Source organism: Sceloporus undulatus, chromosome 4 (assembly GCF_019175285.1).
Source record: "Sceloporus undulatus isolate JIND9_A2432 ecotype Alabama chromosome 4, SceUnd_v1.1, whole genome shotgun sequence".
Lineage (NCBI taxonomy): Eukaryota > Metazoa > Chordata > Lepidosauria > Squamata > Phrynosomatidae > Sceloporus > Sceloporus undulatus.
This window is the reverse complement of record NC_056525.1, coordinates 251,143,648-251,163,899: the sequence shown is the minus strand read 5'-3', so window position 1 is coordinate 251,163,899 and position 20,252 is coordinate 251,143,648. Positions and strand designations below refer to the sequence as shown.

The window sequence follows — 20,252 nt, the reverse complement described above, 5'->3', positions numbered from 1 at the left end:
TCTGATGTGAAAGCCATGAGAAACGTGTGAGGGAGCTCCCAAAGGTTTCTTGTGTCCCCAGGATGCTGGGGGTGCCTGGCATGTCTGGCTCACACTGACCTTGTGCTCCTGGATCTGGTTGGTGACAGTGTCCAGGATGTAGCTGGGTGCGGGCAGAGTGCCCAGGGTCTCCTCCATGCCTCCAACCCATGTCAGCAGCTCCTGGATGGTGGAATGGAACTCTCTGGTCACTGTCAGGCCTTCGCTGAGCTGCTCCTGGGAGAGGAGGAAGGGGGCACTAAGGCTCTGTTCTTCCCAGAAGGATGCTCTCTCCTCCTTAGACCCTGCCCCAGCCCTGACTCCAGCCCCTCACCTTCTTCTCCTGCAGCTGGCTGGCCACACTCCCCCATTTCTGTTCCAGGATGCTCAGGCTGTGCTCAGTGCTGGAGGCCCGGGGACAGAGGCTAGTGGCTAGCAGGCGTTGCCCTTCCTTGCGCACCCTGTTATAGGTTTGTTGCTTGGAATCCATCTCTTTGCAGAGTTCCTGTCACAAGAGATGGTCAGCATGAGTGTGTTTGCACATGCACATGTGTGTGCACATGTGGTGGTTTGCTAGCCTACACTGCTCATGACTTTAAGCAGGAAAATGGCAAAGGAAGGCATTGAGAGGGTTCAAGGAGCTGGGAGGGTCCCTGCACACACCAATGGGACCCAACAGCCCCCAAAGGTCAGAGTGAGGCCACAGAAGTGAAGACCCCAGGAATTGACCACACTGACTCAAAGAACAGCTGGCATGGCTTTTGCAAATGGCAACCCTGCCTCATCTCTCTTTCAGTTATTTGGGAATCTGAACAGGCAAATGGATGGGGTCTTTCAGAGGATATGAAACTGTCACAGGATGGGAACAGCGTTTAAAGTGAACCCTGGAGGAAAGAGGACAGGGACCAGGGAGCATCCAGTTGGGGTTCAATCTGCCCTCAAAAATGAAAATGTTCCTGGCAGCCCAAACAGGGAGAGGGCGGCAAAGCACCAAGGCCAAAAGGCAGGGAAATGGGATCGAGGGTCAAAGGAGCTTTTCACAACTACAGCAGGATAATAATGATGTCTTTGGCTGAGACTTATCAGGCAATGCCGTTCCTCTTCTGTTGTTCTCCCAGTGGGAGACTTTTGGAAAACCTTTCTTTTATAAACACAAAAAATCTTTTAATGACCTCCTTTCCTGCTACTGTTCTACTACAACTTCCAGTGCAAAAGTTCAGTTCTGCTTTATGTCGATTTTGGGTGCCCAAGTTGATGTTTAAGGGCTCGTACAGATAGGCCAAAAGAAAGCGGCTTTGGGTCACTTTGGAGGGATGGTGTTTAAATGATTTATGCATCCTAAGAGGCCAGAAGCTGTGCCAAAGCCATGCTCTAGTCCTAAGGACTGGAGCACAGCTTTGACGCGGTTTCTGGCCTCTTCGGACGCATGCATAATTTAAACAGCATATCCTCAAAGTGACCCGAAGCAGCTTTATTTTTACTAGAGAGGTTAAGAACAATAAAAAAGGCTTTTCTGGATATGTCTGCAGCTAAAGTAAGAAGAAGGAAAGGGTAGGTTCACTGCATGGAGAAGATGGCAAAATGCTAAGAGAAGACAGAGAAAAGGCAGAATTCCTCAAGACCTTCTTTGCCTCCGTCTTCTCAGAAAAGGAGGAAAAGGGGCTCAACCTGAAGATAATGGAGCAGAGGACAGATAGGGCATTTCGACAGAATAAGTAAGAGAATAGTAGAGGAACCCTTGTTAATCTAAATGAATATAGTCTCGGGACCAGATGAACTCCATCCAAGGATATTAAAAGAACTGGCAAATGTCATATCGAGCCATTGGCAATATAGTCTTTGAGGCTCCTGGAGAAGAGGAGAGATCCCAGCCGAATGGAAGGGCAAACGTTGTCCCCATCTTCAAAAGGGGGAGAAAGGGATCCCAACAATGATCCTCCAGTTAGTCTGACATCAATCCAGGAAGATTTGGAGCAGATCATTAACAGAGAATCGTTCACAGATAAAATTACAGCTTGAAAATGAAGGGAATGCTGTGGATATAGTATATCTTGATTTCAGTAAGGCTTTGACAAGGTTTCCCAGACATTCTTGCAAACAAGCTTGTAAAAGGTGGGCTAGACAAGCAATGTTAGATGGATTTGTCATTGGTTGACCGGACAAACCCAAAGGCTGCTAACAATGGCTCCTTTTCATCCTGGAGAAGTGACCAGTGGGGTGTCCAGTGGGGCTCTGTCCTGGCCCAGGGCTATTCAACATCTTTATCAATGACTTGGAGGAAAAAATTGGGGAATACTTATCAATTTGCGTGATACCAAATTAGGAGGAATAGCTAATGCTCCAGAGGACAGGATCAAGATTCAAAATGACCTGAATAGACTTGAAAGCTGGGCCAAGCTAACAAAATGAATTCAACACAGAGAAATGTAAGGTATTGCACTTAGGGCAGAAAAAATGAAATCACAGATATTGGATTATGGGGGACACCTGGCTGAATAAACTACGTGTGAAAGGGATCTGGGAGTCCATAGATCACAAGTTGAACATGAGTCAACAGTGTATACGCCAGATATGGCCAATGCATTTTAGCCTGCATCAATAAAAGTATAGTTTTATTGGCAGAGCGGAGCTAAGATGGCAGACGGTAGTCGCAAATGACTACGGGGGGGGTTTGAGACATCAATCTGCGGGAAAATAGCTTGTCTCTTTGGAAGATCAAGGCTTAGGTATCTGGCTATTAACCCCCTCGATAAGGGGGTTCAGATGGACCATCTGGGGTCCTTACAGAAGGGATTCAGCCTGATTCCAGAAGGGATTGGAGCACCGCCTCTGAGACTGTAAGGACGAAGGTACCGCGTCTGCAAGTCAGGCTGGAGACAGCAAAGCCCCACCAAGCTCCTTTTATTTCTTGGCATTCTGGGAGGGAGCTAGAATCAAAAGAACTGTTACCAAAGCGAAGATCCTCAACTTTGATCCATCTTGGTATGAAGGAAGTCTGTGCTCTTAAGAGCAAGACGGAAAGGATTAAAGGGACACAGAGGAGAGTGTACAAAGAGGAGCGTCAAGGAGCCGAGAGGAGCGCGAGAGAGAAAGGAGGTGAAGGCGACAGTAAGTGTGTGTTGTTTTGAAGGCGAAGTGGATCAAAAGAGGCTAGGACGACTGTGGACCTGGAAGAGGAAACGACGAATAAAGGCCAGGACAAGAAGCAGACGACTACGGACTGGAAGAGAAGCAGACAATAAAGGCCAGGACGAGAAGCAGCAGAGAAGAGAAGCAGATGAATAAAGGCCAGGACAAGAAGCAGATGACTGCGGACCTGGAAGAGAAACAGAGAATAAAAGGCCAGGACAAGAAGCGACGCCTACGTACTGGAAGAGAAGCAGACTAATAAAGGCCAGGACGAGAAGCAGACGACTGCAGACAGGAAGAGAAGCAGAACGAATAAAAGCCATGATGAGAAGCAGACGACTGCGGACTGAAGTGAAGCAGACGAATAAAGGCCAGGAGAGAAGCAGACGATGCGGACTGGAAGAGAAGTCAGACGAATAAAGCCAAGACGAGAGCAGACGACTGCGGACTGGAAGAGAAGTAGACGAATAAAGGCCAAGACGAAAGCAGACGACTGCGGACCTGGAAGAGAAGCAGACGAATAAAGACCAGGATGAGAAGCAGAAGACTGCGGACTGGAAGAGAAGCAGACGAATAAAGGCCAGGACGAGAAGCAACGACTGTCAGCCTAGAAGAGAAGCAGAGAATAAAGGCCATGACGAGAAGCAGATGGTGGTGAGGACTGGAAGAGAAGCAGACGAATAAAGCCAGGACGAAAAGCAGAAAGACTGTCGGCCTGGAAGAGAGCGACTGATAAAGGCCATGACGAGCAGACGACTGCGGATGGGAAAGAAGCAGACGAATAAAGGCCATGAAGAGAGCAGATGAGCTGCGGACTGGAAGAGAAAAACGAATAAGGTCGGCCGAGCAGACGACTGTCGCCTGGAAGAGAAGCAGACTAATAAAGGCCATGACGAGAGCAGACGACTGCGGATGGGAAGAGAAAGCAGACGAATAAAGGCCAGACGAGAAAGCAATGACTGGGCTGGAAGAGAAGCAAACGAATAAAGGTCAGGACAGAGAAGCAGACGACTTGGATGGGCCGAAGAGAAGCGACGAATAAAGGCCAGGTCGAACGAAGCAGGACTGCGGCTGGACGGAGAAGCAAACGATAAAGGTCAGGACGAGAGCAGCGACTGGCGGTGGAGGGAGCCTAATAAAGGCAGGACGAGAAGCAGATGGCTGCGGCTGGAGGCGCCCGAATAAGTCAGGCGCACAGGACGCTGGGATGGGAGCGAGCAGCGTACTAGGCCAGCGGAGCGCTGCGCGGACCAGGAAGAAGCAAACGATGTCGGCGGGGCGCGCGGTGGTGGAGGGCGGTCAGGCCAGACGAGAAGCAGGACTGCGACTGGAAGAGAAGCACGAATAAGGCAGGACGAGAGACGATGCTGATGGGAAGGAAGCAGACTATAAAGGCCGGACGAGAAGCAGAGACTGCGGACTGAAGAGAAGCAACGAATAAAGGTCAGGACGAGCAGAGAGACTCGAGGGAAGAGAGCAGATGAAGAAAGGCAAGGACGAGAAGCAGACGACTGCGGACTGGAAGAGAAGCAGACGAATAAAGGCAGACGAGAAGCAGACTGCTGGGAGCTGGAAGAAGCAGACAATAAAGGCAAGACAGAAGCAGACGACGCGGACTGGAAGAGAAGCAGACGAATAAAGCAGGACGAGAGCAGAAGACTGCGGACTGGCAGAGAAGAGACATAAAGGCCAGGACGAGAAGCAGACGACTGCGGATGGAAGAGAAGAGACGAATAAAGGCCCAGGACGAGAGCAGAGACTGCGGACTGGAGAGAATAACGAATAAAGGCCAAGCGAGAACAGGCGACTGCGGATGGAAGAGAAGTCAGCACGAATAAGGCCAGGACGCGAAAGCGCGAGGGACTGAAGAGAGCAGACGAATAGGCAGGACGAAGAAGAAGCAGAGAAGCAGATGCGGAAGAGACAGTGAATGCAAGACGAATAAAGGCGGACGAGCAGCAGCGTGCGGACTGGAAGAGAAGCAAAGAAAAACGGCAGGCACGAGCAGCGGACGATGGGACGAAGGAAGCAGGACGGCACATAAAGGCCAGGACGAGAAGAGACACTGGGAGCTGGGAAGATGGCGACGACTGCGATGGAAGAGAAGCAAACGAAATAAGGCCAGACGAGAAGCAGAATGAGGACTGGAAGGAGCAGATGATAAAGGCCAGGACGAAGAGAAGACTGCATAGAGGAAGGAAGCAGACAGAATAAAGGCCAGGAGAGAAGCAGACAGGACATGTGGACTGGAAGAGAAGCGACAAACAAGGCCAGGACGAAGCAGACGAGTGCGACGGAAGAGAAAAACGAGCGAATAAAGGGCCAGGCGAGAAGCAGAGAGATGACTGCGGACCTGGAAGAGAAGCAGCGAATAAAGGCAGACGGAACGCAGGACGAGCGGATGGCAGAGAAACAGGACGAATAAGGCCAGGGACTGAGAAGCAGAGACTGCGGACTGGAAGAAAGAGCGCTAAGGCCAGGATGAGAAGCAGAAGACGCGGACCTGGAAGGAAGCAGACGAATAAAGGCCAGGATGAAGCAGAGGACGGAGATGGAAGAGAGCAGCGAATAAAGGCGGACGAGAAGCAGAGACTGCCGACTGGAAGAGAAGCAGACTATAAGGCCGGATGAGAAGCAGAAACTCGGACCTGGAAGAGAGCCAGCAGACATAAAGGCAGAGAGAAGCAGAGTGCGGACTGAAGAGAACAGACTAAAAGGCCGAGAGAAGCAGCGACTGGATGGAAGAGAAGCAGCCGAATAAAAGGACGTGAAGCAGAGACTGGGACCCAAGGGAAGAGAAGCAGAAAATAAGCAGGGAGAAAGAGCAGACACGGGCCTGGAAGAGAAGCAGACTGAATAAGGCCAGGACGAGAAGCAGATATGACTACGGACCGGAAGAGAAGCAGAAAATAAGGCCAGGGCGCAGAGTGAGCAGACAAGGACGGAAGAGAAGCAGAGAATAAAGGCAGGAGTGAGAAGCAGACGACTGCGGACCGGAAGAGAAGCAGACGAATAAAGGCCAGGACGAGAAGACGAGGCGACCTGAAGAGAAGCAGACGATAAGCAGGATGAGAAGCAACGAGCTGTGGACGACTGGAAGGAGAGAACAGACGAATAAGCCAAGGATGAGAAGCAGATGGAAACTACGACCTGACGAAGAAGGCAGGACAGTAAAGGCAGGAGAGAAGCAGAAGCAGATCTGGAAGAAAGGACAAATAGGACGAGACGCAGAACTGCGGACCTGAAAGAAGCAGACGAATAAAGCCAGGACGAGAAGCAGAACGTGGATGGAAGAGAGCAGGATAAAGGCCAGGATGGAACAGACGAGCGCGACGGAAGTGAAGCAGACGAATAAAACAGGCCATAGAAAGCAGACAAATGCGGACCTGGAAGAGAGCAGGACGAGTAAGCGCCAGGACGAGAAGCAGAGACTGCGGACAGGAGGTGAAGAGACGACAAAAAGGGCATGATGAGAGGCAAGAAGACTGCGGAAGGAGAAGCAGACAAATAAAAGAGGCACGGAGAGCTAGACGAATCGGGACCGGAAGAGAAGCAGATAATAACTAGGAAGGAAGCAGAGAAGCAGACGAGTGCGAAAGACCTGAAGAGAAGCAGACAAATAAAGGCCATGACGAGAAGCAGACGACTGTAGGCCTGGAAGAGAAGCAGGAATAAAGGCCAGGGAGAAGAAGCGAGCGGTGCGGACCTGGAAGAAGAAGCAGACGAAAAGCCAGGATAGAAGCAGCACTGTGACCTGGAAGGAACGACTAAAAGGCCAGGGGATGAGAAGCAGCGACTCCGGACCTGGAAGAGAAGCAGGCAGACAGCGACTAAGCAGGCCAGGCTGAAGCAGACACGGCAGACGAAGGGCCAGGAAGAGAAGCGACGCTGACTAAAGGTGCCAGGATGAGAAGCGACGGACTGGGACGGCAGAGAAACGACGAAAAGCCAGGACGAGAGCAGATGACTGGGACGGACCTGGAAGAGAAGCAGACATAAAGGCACGGATGAGAAAGCAACGATGACCTTACTGGAAAGAGAAGCAGCCGACAATAACAGCAGGACGAGAAGCAGACGACTGCAGTAATCTGGAAGAGCAGCAGACGACTAAAGGCAGGACAGAAGCGACGACGTAGCTGGAAGAGAGCAGACGAATATGGCAGGACGAGAGCGACGACTGGCGACTGGAAGAGAAGCAGCCGAGCCGAATGAAAGGCCAGACGATAAGGCCAGAAGGCAGACGACTGCGACTGGAAGAGAAGCCACGAATAAAGGCCAGACGAGAAGCAGCGACATGGCGACTGGAAGCAGAAGCAGACGCAATAATAAAGGCAGGGACGAGAAGAGACGACTGGCGCTATGGAAGAGAGAGGAGAAATAAAGGTCCAGGAGAGAAGCGAGACTGGACTGGAAGAAGAAGCGAAAAAGCAGGAGGAAGCAGACGACTGGACGGAAGGAGAAGCAGACGAATAAAGGCAGGACGAGAGCAGACGATGCGTATCTGAAGAGAAGCCGACGAATAAAGGCCAGGACGGAAGCAGACGACTGCGTACTGGAAGAGAAGCAGACAATAAGGCAGGACGAGACGCAGCACGACTGCGTATTGGAAAAAAAGAAAGAGATAAAGCAGGACGAGAAGCAGACGAATGCGTAAGGCAGAGAAGCAGACGAATAAAGCCAGCGAGAACAGACGACTGCGGACTGGAAGAGAAGCCGACGAATAAGGCCAGACGGAAGCAGACGACTGCGTATGGAAGAGAGCAACGAATAAAGGTCAGGACGAGAAGCAAGACTGCGGACTGGGAAGAGAAGAAGCCGACGATAAAGGCCAGGACGAGCAGCAGACGACTGCGGACTGGAAGAGAAGCAACGAATAAAGGTCGGGAGAAGCAGCGATGCGGACGGAAGCGACTATAAGGGGAGAGGGCAGACGACTGGACTGGAGAAGGAGAGAGAAGCAGACGAAACAGAAATAAAGGCCGGACGAGAAGCAGGACGACCGTGTCGGAGAGAGCAGACGAATAAAGGTAGGACGAGAAGCAGACGACTGCGTATCTGGAAGAGAAGCAGACGACTAAGTCAGGACGAGAAGCAGACGATGCGTATCTGGAAGAGAAGCAGACGAATAAGGACCGGACGAGAAGCAGACGACTGCGTACGGAAGAGAAGCAGACGAATAAGGCAGCGACGAGAGCAGAGGACTGCGGACTGGAGAGAAGCAGACATAAAGGCCAGGACGAGAAGCAGAGACTGCGGATGGAAAGAGAAGCGATACGACATAAAGCTTCAGGACGAGAAGAAGCAGACGACGGCGGATGATGGGAAGAGAAGCAGCGAAATAAAGGTCAGGGACGCGGCGAGACGAAGCGACGTGGCCAGGACGAGAAGCCGCACGGGACGGGGAGCGTGCATAAGGCCGGCGAGAAGCAGACGCGCATTCGGATGGCAGACGACACAGCCAGGATGGACGCAGAAGGCGCGGCGGGAAGCGCGAAGGCAGGGACGGGGGCTGCGATCGGAGAGTGAGCAGAGAATAAAGGCCCGGACGAAGAAGCAGGGCCAACTGGGCCTGGAAGAGAAGCAGCCGAATAACGGCAGACAAGAGTAGATGACTGCATCTGGAAGAGGACGCCAGACGAATAAAAGCCGTGGAGAGCCGACGACCGCCGACGGAAAGAGACAGAGAGCGACGAAAAAGGGCCAGGACAAGAGTAGATGACTGAGTCTGGAAGAGCAGCAGACGATAACTCGACCAGGATGAGAGCAGACGGACTGCGACTGGGAAGAGCAGCAGGAACGAAAAAGGCCAGGACAAGAGACGTAGATGACTGCGTCTCTGGAAGGAAGCCAGACGAATAAGGCAGGACGAGAAGCCGACAAGTCGGCCCTGGAAGAGAAGCGGCGAACTACCGGTCAGGGACAGCAAGTAGATGACTGCGTATCGGAGGACGCAGACGGAATACGCCCAGTGAGAGCAGACGGACTGCGGACTGGAGAGACGCAGACAATAAAGCCAGGCAGAAGGGACACTGCTACTCGTTCGCCCATCTTCGTAACCGAAAATTTGTAACCCGACAGGGGCTTTCCGTAGCATGGAAAGCCTATAGCATTTGAATTCGCGCGAATGCAGTCTTAACCCGAAAACATCTTTCGTCCAACGTTTTTCCATCCAACCTTTTTCGACCCGGAAATTTCGTAGCCGACATCGACCCGAGGCACCGGAGAGAAGGCGGACCTGCGAAGCAAGCGGCCGAATAAAGGTCCAGGCCGAGAAGCAGACGACGCGTACTGGAAGGAAGCCCGACGAATAAAGGCCAGGACGGAGAGACGCGGGGGACGGGAAGCAGACGCCTGCGACTGGCAAGAAGCCGATGATAAAGCAGGCCGAGAAGCAGATGACCGTGGACTGGAAGAGAAGCAGCGAATAAAGGGCATTTGAGACAGCAGACGACTGTGGACCGGGGAAGCAAAGAATAAAGGCCAGCGGCGAGCAGATTGACTGCTAAATGGAAGAGACAGCCGCGAATAAAGGGCAGCTGAGAAGCAGAAGACTACGGCTGGAAGAGAGCACGAAAAAGGCAGGACGAGAGGGCAGCAAGGGGTGGCGAGGACGCTGGCCAGGCGAGAAGCAGAGACTGCGGGACTGAAGAGAAGCACGAAAAAAGGCCGGCGAGAGCCGAAGACGCGACTGGAGAGAGAGACTAGGCGGACGAGAAGCAGAGTGAGGACTGGACGAGAAGCAGACGAATAAAGCCAGGCGAGAAGCAGAAGACTGCCGGAGTGGGAAAGAGTAGACAAATAGGCCAGGAGCGGCAGCAGACGACGGTTAGCTGGACGGAACAGCCGATAAGGGAGATGAGAAGCGGACGACGTGGCCGGAGCGACAGTAGACGAATTAAGACCACAGAGAGACCGGACGAGGCGGACCTGGAAGGACAGCAAACGAATAAAGGCCCACGCGGAGAGAAGCAGACGACTGCGGCGGAAGAGAAGAGACGATAAAGGCCCGACGCGAAGCACGCGACTGCGGACCTGGCGAGAAGGCGACGACTAAAGGCCCAGGACGGGGAAGAAGCGCGACGACGCGGACCTGGAAGGAAGCAGCCGCAATCAAGGGCCAGACCGAGAAGCAGGAGCGGGGACTGGGAAGTAGGCCCCGAAGGCAAGGACGAAAGCACGCGAGGGCCGGAGAGCAAGCAGAGATCAGGCTCGGACGGAAAAAAAGAAGCAGATGAGGAGGACGGAAGAGAAGCCAGACGAATAAAGGCAGGATGAGAAGCAGACGACTGCGGACGGAAGAGAAGCGCGGACGACAAAAGGCCCCCGACGCGAGCAGGGAGATGCGGACTGGAGAGAAGTCGACGGAATAAAGGCCCCAGACCGAGAAGCAGACGGATGCGGACTGCAGAGAAGTAGACGAATAAAGGCCGCGGAGGGGGGGGGGACGGGAGCAAGCGATAGCCGCGGGCGCGACGGGCGGGACGGAGAGTGAGAATAAAGGCCACCAAGAGAGAAGGCAGACGCCCTGCGGACGGAAGAGACGAGACGAATAAGGCCAAGCCGAGAGAGGACGCAGAGAGTGCGGACTGGAAGAGAGTAGACGAAAAAAAGCCAAGACGAGAAGCCGACGGGACTGGGCCGGAAGAGAGCAGACACAATAACGGCCCATGGCCTCGGGGGGACTGGAGGGCGCCTTGCGGGACGCCGCTTGTAAGCTCTCTTTTCCGAGAGAGCTGTCCCCCAGCCTCACCATCGGAACCTTCCCAGCGATGGACCGGAACCATGGAGCGCAGTGCCCCCGATGCCCTAATTCCCAGGCGTTTAGAAGGATACCTGGTCGTGGTATTGAAGGCCGCTGGATGTCCAAGAGCACCCAACAGAGTTATATCTCCTCTGTCGGTGGCCAGAGGAGGTCACGAGTAAGGCGACCATGGCAGTCTCAACTCTGTGCCCACACTGAAACCAGTTTGAAAGGGGTCAAGATAAATCGGTTTCATATCCACGGACCGCCTGGAGCTGAAAGCTTGCACCATTGCTCCATTGGGTCCTATTCTCTGAGAGCAGAGAAACAAGTTGTTCTCCCTCCTCAATAGACCTCCTTCAAGCATTAAACAGGCTATCATATCACCCCTTAAGCCTCTCTTCCCAGGCTAAAACCCCCAGCTGCTAGTCTTCTTTCTATAGGGCTTCATGGTTCCGACCTTTCACCATTTTAGTCGCCCTCCTTGGACACATGGCTCCAGTTTCTCAATGTCCTTTTTGAATTGTGGTTGCCCAGAAACTGGACACAATATTCCAGGTGGGGCCTGACCAAAGCAGAATAGAGTGGCACTCTGACTTTCTCTTGATCTAGACACTATAACTCTATTTTAAGAGCCTAAAATTGCCTTGGCCTTTTAGCTGCCGCATCGCACCGTTGGACTCATGTTCAACTTGTGGTCTACTGGGACTGATCCCTTTCCCCGTAGTGTCATTCACCATTTGTCCCCCAATCCCTTTCTTTACATTTTTCCGCCCTAAGTGCATACTACTCTTCTCCGTCTGAATTTCTTTGTTGCTTTGGCCCAGCTTTCCAGGTCTCTCAGATCATTTGAATCTTCCTCTGGAGTATTAGCTATTCCTCCTAATTTGGTGTCATCTGCAACTTTGATAAGTATGTTCCCAATTCTGTCATCCAGGTCATTGATAAAGATGTTGAATAGCCCTGGGCCCAGGACAGAGCCCAACTGGACATCCCACTGGTCACTTCTCTCAAGGATGAAAAGGAGCCATGGCTGACCATCCTTTGGGTTCGGCCGGTCAACCAATGACAAATCCATCTAACAGTTGCCTTGTCTAGCCCACCTTTTACAAGCTTGTTTGCAAGAATATCATGGGGAACTTTGTCAAAGGCCTTACTGAAATCAAGATCTACTACATCCACAGCATTCCCTTCATCTACCAAGATGGTCATTTTATCAAAGAACGAGATAAGATTTGTCTGGCATGACTTCTTTCTCTGAAACCGGGGATTGATGTTTTGTGATGATGGCATTGCCTTCTAGATGTTCACAGACTGTTTAATGATCTGCTCCAGAATCTTTCCTGGGATTGATGTCAGACTAACTGGAGGATCATTGTTGGGATCCCCTTTTCCCCCCTTCTGAAGATGGGGACAACGTTTGCCCTCCTCCAGTCGGCTGGGATTTCTCCTGTTCTCCAAAGGTCCTCAAAGACTATGATTGCCAATGGCTCTGATATGACATTTGCCAGTTCTTTTAATACCTTTGGATGTAGTTCATCTGGTCCCAGAGACTTAAATTCATTTAGATTAACAAGGTATTCCTCTACTATCTCTTTACTTATTCTGTACTGAAATGCCCCTATTCTGTCCTCTGCTCCATTATCCTCAGGTTGAGCAGCCTTTGCCTTTTCTAAGAAGACGGAGGCAAAGAAGGTCTTGAGTAATTCTGCCTTTTCTCTGTCTTCTCTTAGCATTTTGCCATCTTCTCCACGCAGTGAACCTACCCTTTCCTCCTCCTTACTTTTGCTACGGATATATACAAAATGCTAACAGAGGACAGTCTCTTCCAACTGTATGATTCTATGATTCTATAAATGAAGATTTCGATTCTGGAAAGGTTCCCAAGGTGTGAAAGCAAAGAGAGGAACCCTGTTTGTGTAACATTTTCAGACACAATGCTTTTTTAGTGGGAAAAAGGCCTGCTGTGATCACACATGACACGAAGGGCCTACAGTAAGTGAGCATCAGGGCACAGGTGGGCAATGTAATGGATTTCAGGGCTCAGTGAGGTGGGTCGGTGGGGTCTCGGCTCCAAGAAGAAAGCAGAAAGAAGTGGCTAGAGAGCTAAAGAGGAAGGGATATAATGACACAAGCAAGAGGAAAGGGAGGTTGGCAGGATGGGGGCGAGGGCTAGGACAGGTGAGAGGGATGGGGCAATGGCCAGATTCCTGGACCAGGGACATGCCAGTGCTCTCCTTCAAGTGCATGGCAGAGGGCAGTGAGTTTCCCCCCAGGTCCCTCCTAGAAACAGCCGCATCAGAAGGAGCCAGTGGCCGTAGGAGGTGTGAGACAGCCACGGAGGGGCTCACCAAGTGGGCAGCCAGCTTGTCCTTGGTGGCTTCTGGCTGGTCCCAGGTGGGCTTGGAGAAGAAGAGCTGCAGTTCCACATGCTCCAGCCACTGAAGCAGCTCTGTGACTTCCAAGGTAATTTCCTGTACCTGCAAGGGGCAAAAGAGAGAACAGCCCGTGAACAAAGCAGGGAGAAAGGGCACATCAGCCCCCCACTCCATGCAGAGAGACCCTTGAAAGAGCCCATTCCCCCCCCCCGGTCCTACCCCAGAGATAGGGGGCTGAACCAAGTGGGGCACCTGTAGGGTTGAGGAGAGCCCCAGTTGGCTACTTGCTCCTGGGGCAAAAAGGGGCAGATCACCATTAGCCAGGCCCCAACTCACCTGGCTGAGGTTGCTCTCCAGCTGCTGCTGGTGGCTCTCAATCTCATGCAGCACCAGGTCCCAGCGTTGGCTCAGCTGCTGGAGCCGGCTCTGGAGCCCCCCCTCTGCCTCTGCCCTACTGGAGAGCAGCAGGCTCTGGCCGGCCTCCTGGACAGACTGAACCGTGCGGGCGTGGGACAAGACGTCGTTCCGGAGCACCTGTCGAGGCAAGGGATGCTCAGCGAGGCCTGGCCCGAGGGGGAACCAGGTATTCCCCACACCTTGACCTCTGGCCTGCTAGCTGTCCCCCCCTCCTCACCTTGTGCTTTGCCAGCTCAATCTCACAGCTCTGCAGGTCCAAAGAGAGGATGGTGGGCCCTGCTGCCAGCTGCTCCATAGTGTGCAGAAGCCACTGCAGCAGCTCCTCCAGCTGGTTCTGAAACTGACCCAGACCCAGGAGGGCAGCTTCCAGCTGATGCTGCAAAAGAAAAGAGCCCCTCCCCATGGAGGGCCAGAGCTTGACCATCTTGGCCTGGCTGAATGATGCCAGAGGTACAGCTGACTCTAGCAAGCCAGCCAGCCAGCCAGCCAGCCAAGCAGCACATACCCAGGCAGGCAGGTAAGCATGCATGCAGGCAGATGGGTGGCCTCTGCTTCCTCCTTCCCCTGCCTCTGCTGCTGCCCTCCACTTTGCCCTGGAAGGAACCCCCCACTTGACCCTGCATGGCATTCAGCCAAACCCAGAGGCAGAGCCCTCCTTGCCGCTTCCCTGGGGTACCTAAAGGCTTTCCCACTCACCTGCCCCTGGCCCTCTGCTGGGCACCATACCCAAAGCCTCCCCACCCTGGAAGTGAGGCCTCACCTGCCGTCCCACAGTCTCTTCCTCCAGCCGGATCCAGCGGTCGCGGAAGCTGCAGAGAGCTTTGGGGGATTCCTTCTGGTCAGCCCCCCGGGGGCTTCCCTGCTGCCGTAGGCTCTCCACCTCCACCTTGCGCTGGTACAGCTCCCTCTTGAAGTCCTGTCAGGATTGGATGGGTGAGGGGAGGGATGGGGGAAGTACCCACTGGGGCTTCCATTTACAGCATCGACCTTCCTAGCTCCAACCCCTCGATGTTGCAAACTGGAAGCCCCATGGCTCTAGCAAGCTGTGGGCAGGCCCCATCCAGGAGAGGTGCCCCGGTGCCGAGGACTTCCTGGGTACTAAGTAAGGGTATTTTCAGGGTCACTGAAGAGCAGTAGCTCACCTGGTGAAGCTTATGCCAAGTTTCTGGTGGCCATGTGGCACGAAGGGAGAAATATGCACCCATGTGCACCTTGCCCCCACCTGCTGCATCTGTTTGTCAGAAGACTGCCAGTGATGGGCAGAACCTTTGGGCCTGTATCACTTGGGGACCATAGGGATGCTCAGCCTGTGTCCCCCTCCCTTACTACCACACATACAGAGCAGGTTGCCGTCCAGCAGACCCCTCCCCAGAAGGTCCTTGTTGGCATGCCTGCAGGAAGCCCTCCAGGATGACTTCACCCCCCCCCCCCACACACACATACACGTGTTTTGCACTTACTTTCAGCTCCACAAGCTGCTGCTTCACCAGCTCCGGCTCCCCTGCAACTAGGAACTCCTCTGCCATCTGCAGCTCTGCTTTCTCCAACCAGCCCAAGTGCCTCTAGAGAGGACAGAGAGGCAATGAAGGAGGGGGTCAGCTGGGTGGGACGGGATCCAAGTGAGTGGGACCCAAGTGTGAGTGCGTGTGTCTGTCTGGCAAGCAGGAACAGGGCCTGGCAGGGGGTCAAAGAGCTCTGGGCAATAGCCATGCCCAGCTGAGCCTCACGGCAACAGCATAATCACCAGCGGGAGCCAAAGGAAAAGGGATCTTACTACTGCTCAACCTTGTTGCCCAATCCAAGCCCACCTCACTGGCCCAGAAGCCTTTGCCTGATCAGTCCTGGGATGGTGATGCCCCTGCTGGGCTGACCTGCCAGCCACCGTTCAGTCAGTCTGGGTCAGGGAGCACCTCACCTCCAGGGCCTCCTGGTACACCAGGGAGGCCTTCAGCTGCTCCTCCAGCCATGTCTGCCGCTCCGTCCATACCTTGCTCACGCTGTGCCAACACAAGTAGAGCTGCCAACATGAGCAGGGAAGGGAAAAGACATTATGGGGGGAGGGAAGTGCCAGAAAGGCCCTTAACCTCCCCCCAAGAGGGGGTCATGGGACACAGAAAGGACGTCCAAGGTAATGGGATACCTCTTTGCCAGGCCTGCCTTTGGGGCTCAGAGGCTAGTCCACCCCTACCCACCTCCTTCCCTTGAATACTCATCCTGTCCTTGAAAGGCCAGGAAGGGAAAGGCCATGGAGTTTCCTGCAACCCCCAAAGGACTCCCTGGTTGCTTCTGCCCACACCCCACCACTGTCCCCCTGGGGCTCCCTTCCTGCCTGACTCACATCATCCAGGCTCTTGGTGACATCCGGCTTCTCTAAGTCTCCACATGACGCCATCAGTTCTACACCTAGAGAGCCTAAGGAGTCAAGTTCACTCTGCACAGCGTCAATCTCCTCACGCAGGACCTGGGAGGGAGGGCAGAATGGTGGCTACAGTTGCCCCATGGGAAACAGGGACCCCAATAGGGATGTGGCACACACAGAGGCTCAGCGCCTGAGTGGCCACCAGCCAAATGCATGAAGGTGGCCCATGGGTGCACTGGGGAGGGCATGGCAGAGGAAGATTAATGGGCCAAGAGGGCAAGGAGAGAAGTCTCTGGGGAACATGAGACTGAGGACAGAGCAAAGGAAGGAAGGAAGGAAGGAAATCCACAGCCACCATCAGTGTAATAGCAAGGGCCACCATTTGGAGCCACTTTAGTGATAATCAGCGCAATGTGTGGAAGGCAAATCCATCTAGGGCTGCTGGTCACCACAGGAAGCATCAGGGCAGGAGGCCTCTGGGCAGGGGAATCCTTGCCCTGCGGTGTGACTGCTCTGATCCAGTAGCCGGGCTTTCCCCCAGATTTCTCAGTGAATCACCATGACAGCTGTTTCCACCTAAGGTTGCCCACCCCCTTACCTCCTGGGACCTGCCCCAGTACCTGCATGGTCTCGAGCCTGGCCTGGACAGCCACTGGGTCGTAGACGGCCTCCTCATGCTCCTCCAGCACCGCCTGCTGGGTGTCGCTGAGGGTGACAGCAAGATCCGCGAGGCCGTGCCAGAACCGGTCCGCCAGCGCCAGGAGGTCCCGGAGCCAGTGCTCCCGTTCCTCTCCCTGGGCCCACATCTCCTGCCACTGGCTCAGCAGCTGCTCCACGTGGCCCCGGATCTCTGTCCCCAGGAGAGGAAAGGGGGAAGGAGAGGTGGTCTGTGCGCTGCGCCAGACAAGAACCGCTCACCCTCCAGCCCCTTCTGCTCCAGAAAGGGGAACCCTGAGTTGAGTTGGGGGACAGCTGGGCTCTAGACTCTGGACTGGTGTTGTGGTGCGTACCTTCATTTGCACTTGTCTGCATGGTGGCCAGTAGCTCAGCCCCTTGGCCACGCAGGGTCTCCAGCGCCACTCCCAGCTTCTCCAGTTCCGCCAGCTGGAGGCCGTTCTCCCGGAGCTGCTCCCGGAGCCAGGCCGTGTCTCCTCTCACAGCAGGTTGGGGCTGCATGCGACCCCGTAGCCTCTCCAAGCACTCCACCATCAGCGCCATCCGCTCAGACAGCTGCAGGAAAAAGGAATGCAGTTGAAAGGGAAGGACTGGCAGCCCAAGCTGGCAGCCCCACCATGGCTGGGGCTGGTGTGTGTCCATCTGCGTGCATGCGTCCATGCGTGTATGCACAGTGTTGAGGGAGAGGCTGCTCCCAGCACTGGATGCAAGGACCCCAAATGACCCCATTGGGGCTCAGGAAGGCAGAGGTGTCATGGTCACTGAATGTTGTGCTCAGAATCTGGAGGTTGGAGTTCCAGTCCCCACAGCGCCCTAAGATTCACTGGGGGACTTTGAGCCAACACTTCCTATTTGCCTGATCTACCTCACAGGGATGCAGTTAGGGTGAAGTGGGGGACAGAAGAGAGCCAAGGACACTGACTTGAGCTCCTTGGGAGAAAGGAAATAGAATGCTTCTTAAATGGGAGTAGCAAGGAGCTTGCTAGTCCTCACGGTCCACTGAACACTTCTTTTCTGTGCCCCAGTGTCAGCCACAAACCTCCAACGCTCCTTCCCATTACCAAAATGCCCAGCTTGGGGTCTGGGGTCATCCAGCCCTGGACTGTCTAACCCTCTGAGGTCTCTGCCATGGGCCAGAGGATCCTGGCATCACTCACCTGGCAACTTCTGCACCCATGGCCTGTCTTTCTACCTCCTGCCCCTACAAGAGGGGCAAGATGTGCACCCCAGTCTCTTAAGTACACACCTGCTCACTTAATAGCTGGAGCAAAGAAGCAGAGACTGCGTATGAGAAATCTAATTTATGCATTTATTGGACTGGATTTTTTTTAAAATCCTCTAAGTATATTGGTGGACTACTTAGGCCATTAAGAATCTGGCTTTCTGAAGGTTACAGGTTCTTCTGGCCAGACTTGAAACCCTACCACCACCACCACCATGGCCACATGACTGGGCTCTCTGTGCTGGTGTGGCAGCCGGGGCAGCCTGGATGGGGAGCCAGCGTCTCCAAGGAATGACTCCCCAGCTGCGCCAGCCCTCCTCTGACCTGGCTGTATCGGGGTATGGCCTCCTCCAGCACCGCTGCAGCCTGCCGGACACGCTCCCGGATGCGGCCATACTGGTCTTCCGCTGCCTGCCAGCCCTGCAGGAAGGAGGTTGCCTCCTGGGGGTTGAGCATTGCTAGCTGCCCAGAGACCCGCTGGAGTTTTGCCATCAGGGGCTTGTGCTCTGCAATGGCCTCCCGAAGACCCTGCAGGAGACAGAGGTGGAAAGGGCACATGAAAGATGGGGCATGTCGGGGGCACATTGGGGCACAGTCCTTCTTGCCAGCCGCTTACCTGCAGCACCTCCTGCTGTTCCTTGAAAGCTTCACAGCTGAGGCTCTCTGGGGAGAACTGCTCCACCATGCACTGCATCTCCTCTAGCCACAGGGAGAGCTCCTCATGGGCCTCTGCATACTGGGCCAGCAGCAACTGGGCCTGCTCCAGCGGCACGGTGCAAGCTGAGTTCCGACGCATGAGGTGCTCCATGCGCTCCTGCAGAGGCTGAACTAGATGCTGCAAGACAAACCGGGCACAAAATGATAAGGAGCATTTTGCAGAGAGTCCCCATATCTCTGACCCCTTATTTTCCCATCAAATCCATTGGGGAGGGCCCATCTCAAGATCACATCCCACAAGCACTTCACCCTTGGAGTAATTAGCGTATGGCATTTGCTACCTTTCTGGCAAGGCTGCTTAGCCTAGATGACTCTTTGAAGGGGGCAGGGGAGGATGTTCAGCAGTCATGGGATCCCAGTCCAGTTCTACATCTGGCCTCAATGCCAGTTTTTTGCTGGGAAACCACCTCCCTGCTAGCTGTTCTTTCCTGCAAAGGTGGCTCCTGGAGGAAAAGGGCTGGTTCTTTGCCATTCCCAACAGGGACCCAAACACACTAGCCTTCTCCACCTTCCCTCAAAAGTGGCCAGATTGGGCAGCCTTAGTACACTATCACCTTGCCTAGTCTAGCATCCCTGAGAAAGGATGTAACTTTAATCGCTCCTCTCTTTGGAGCGTGTTATTTCCTGGCCTGTTGGGACCCACATGTGTGGGGTGCATATGATGTGGCTCTGGCTGACCACATCATTGGAGAAAGATGCAGCACAAGCAAAGCAGAAGGGTAGCCCTGGTGGGTAGGGATGGGCTGCTAGCAAACTGGCATAGAAACAAATAGCAAAAAATACAAACACAAACATCATGGTATTTTAAAAGCAAGGTTAAAAACACACTTCACTAGGCAAACACACTCAGTTATTCTCTCTCTCTGGCTTTGCTTCGCGAACGAAGATTCAGGAAGGACTCATGATCCCGCGCTTTGTACAAGAAGCGCGTAGGTGACTAAAAAGGCCAATCCGGGACAAACAGGTCCGGTTGCAGAAAGCACAGCAGAAAGTCTCCTTGGGTGATGTTTCCAGGCTGCGGTTCTTTCTGCGTTGTCGTTTCTCTTCGATACTCCTTCGCCATGAGCTTTCAAAAAAGGCTGCAGCATCGTGGATATTGCGTCTCCATGCCTCCCGATGCGAGGCCAGGGAGGACCATTGTTGGTGATCAATTTGGCCAAGCCTGAGATGTTGTTCCAGGGAGTCCTTGTATCTCTTCTTTGGGGTGCTCCTCTTACGCTCTTGACCCGTGGCGAGTTCACTGTAGAATACTATTTTAGGGAGGCGATAGTCCTCCATCCTAGAAACGTGTCCTGCCCAGCGCAGCTGCGTCCTCAATAGCATGGCCTTAATGCTAGTGATCCCTGCTTGGTCAAGGACAGCAACATTCGCCACATAGTCAGTCCAGTGTGTATTTAGAATTGTGCGTAAACAGCGCTGATGAAAGCATTCAAGGAGTCGTAGGTGTTGGTGATAAGTGACCCATGTTTCAGACCCGTAAAGGAGAATAGACAGTACAATGGCTCTATACACACTGATTTGGGTGCTTCGCCTCAAGTGTTTGTTACTCCAGACTCTTTTGTGAAGCCTTCCGAATGCACTATATGCCTTTGCCAG

General features: G+C 53.7%; 2 protein-coding genes across 7 annotated transcripts in view; one reads left to right on the top strand and one right to left on the bottom strand.

Annotated features, from left to right (window-relative positions):
• GRINA (glutamate ionotropic receptor NMDA type subunit associated protein 1) overlaps window positions 1-20,252 on the top strand; it is a 595,197-nt gene that overhangs the window by 309,452 nt on the left and 265,493 nt on the right. The gene's annotated exons all lie outside the window — the stretch shown is intronic.
• The window catches only part of LOC121928652 (microtubule-actin cross-linking factor 1, isoforms 1/2/3/5-like), a 57,714-nt gene that overhangs the window by 11,322 nt on the left and 26,140 nt on the right, over window positions 1-20,252 (bottom strand). For all 6 annotated transcript variants that reach the window (XM_042463658.1, XM_042463659.1, XM_042463661.1 and 3 more), the window contains 13 exons: window positions 18,556-18,774; window positions 18,264-18,467; window positions 17,053-17,272; window positions 16,663-16,892; window positions 16,022-16,144; window positions 15,599-15,700; window positions 15,144-15,245; window positions 14,444-14,599; window positions 13,901-14,059; window positions 13,603-13,800; window positions 13,240-13,368; window positions 353-523; window positions 100-255 (listed from right to left, as the gene is read on the bottom strand). In XM_042463658.1, coding sequence (XP_042319592.1) covers window positions 100-255; window positions 353-523; window positions 13,240-13,368; window positions 13,603-13,800; window positions 13,901-14,059; window positions 14,444-14,599; window positions 15,144-15,245; window positions 15,599-15,700; window positions 16,022-16,144; window positions 16,663-16,892; window positions 17,053-17,272; window positions 18,264-18,467; window positions 18,556-18,774 — 2,169 coding nt within the window. The remainder of the gene's footprint in view (window positions 1-99; window positions 256-352; window positions 524-13,239; window positions 13,369-13,602; window positions 13,801-13,900; window positions 14,060-14,443; window positions 14,600-15,143; window positions 15,246-15,598; window positions 15,701-16,021; window positions 16,145-16,662; window positions 16,893-17,052; window positions 17,273-18,263; window positions 18,468-18,555; window positions 18,775-20,252) is intronic.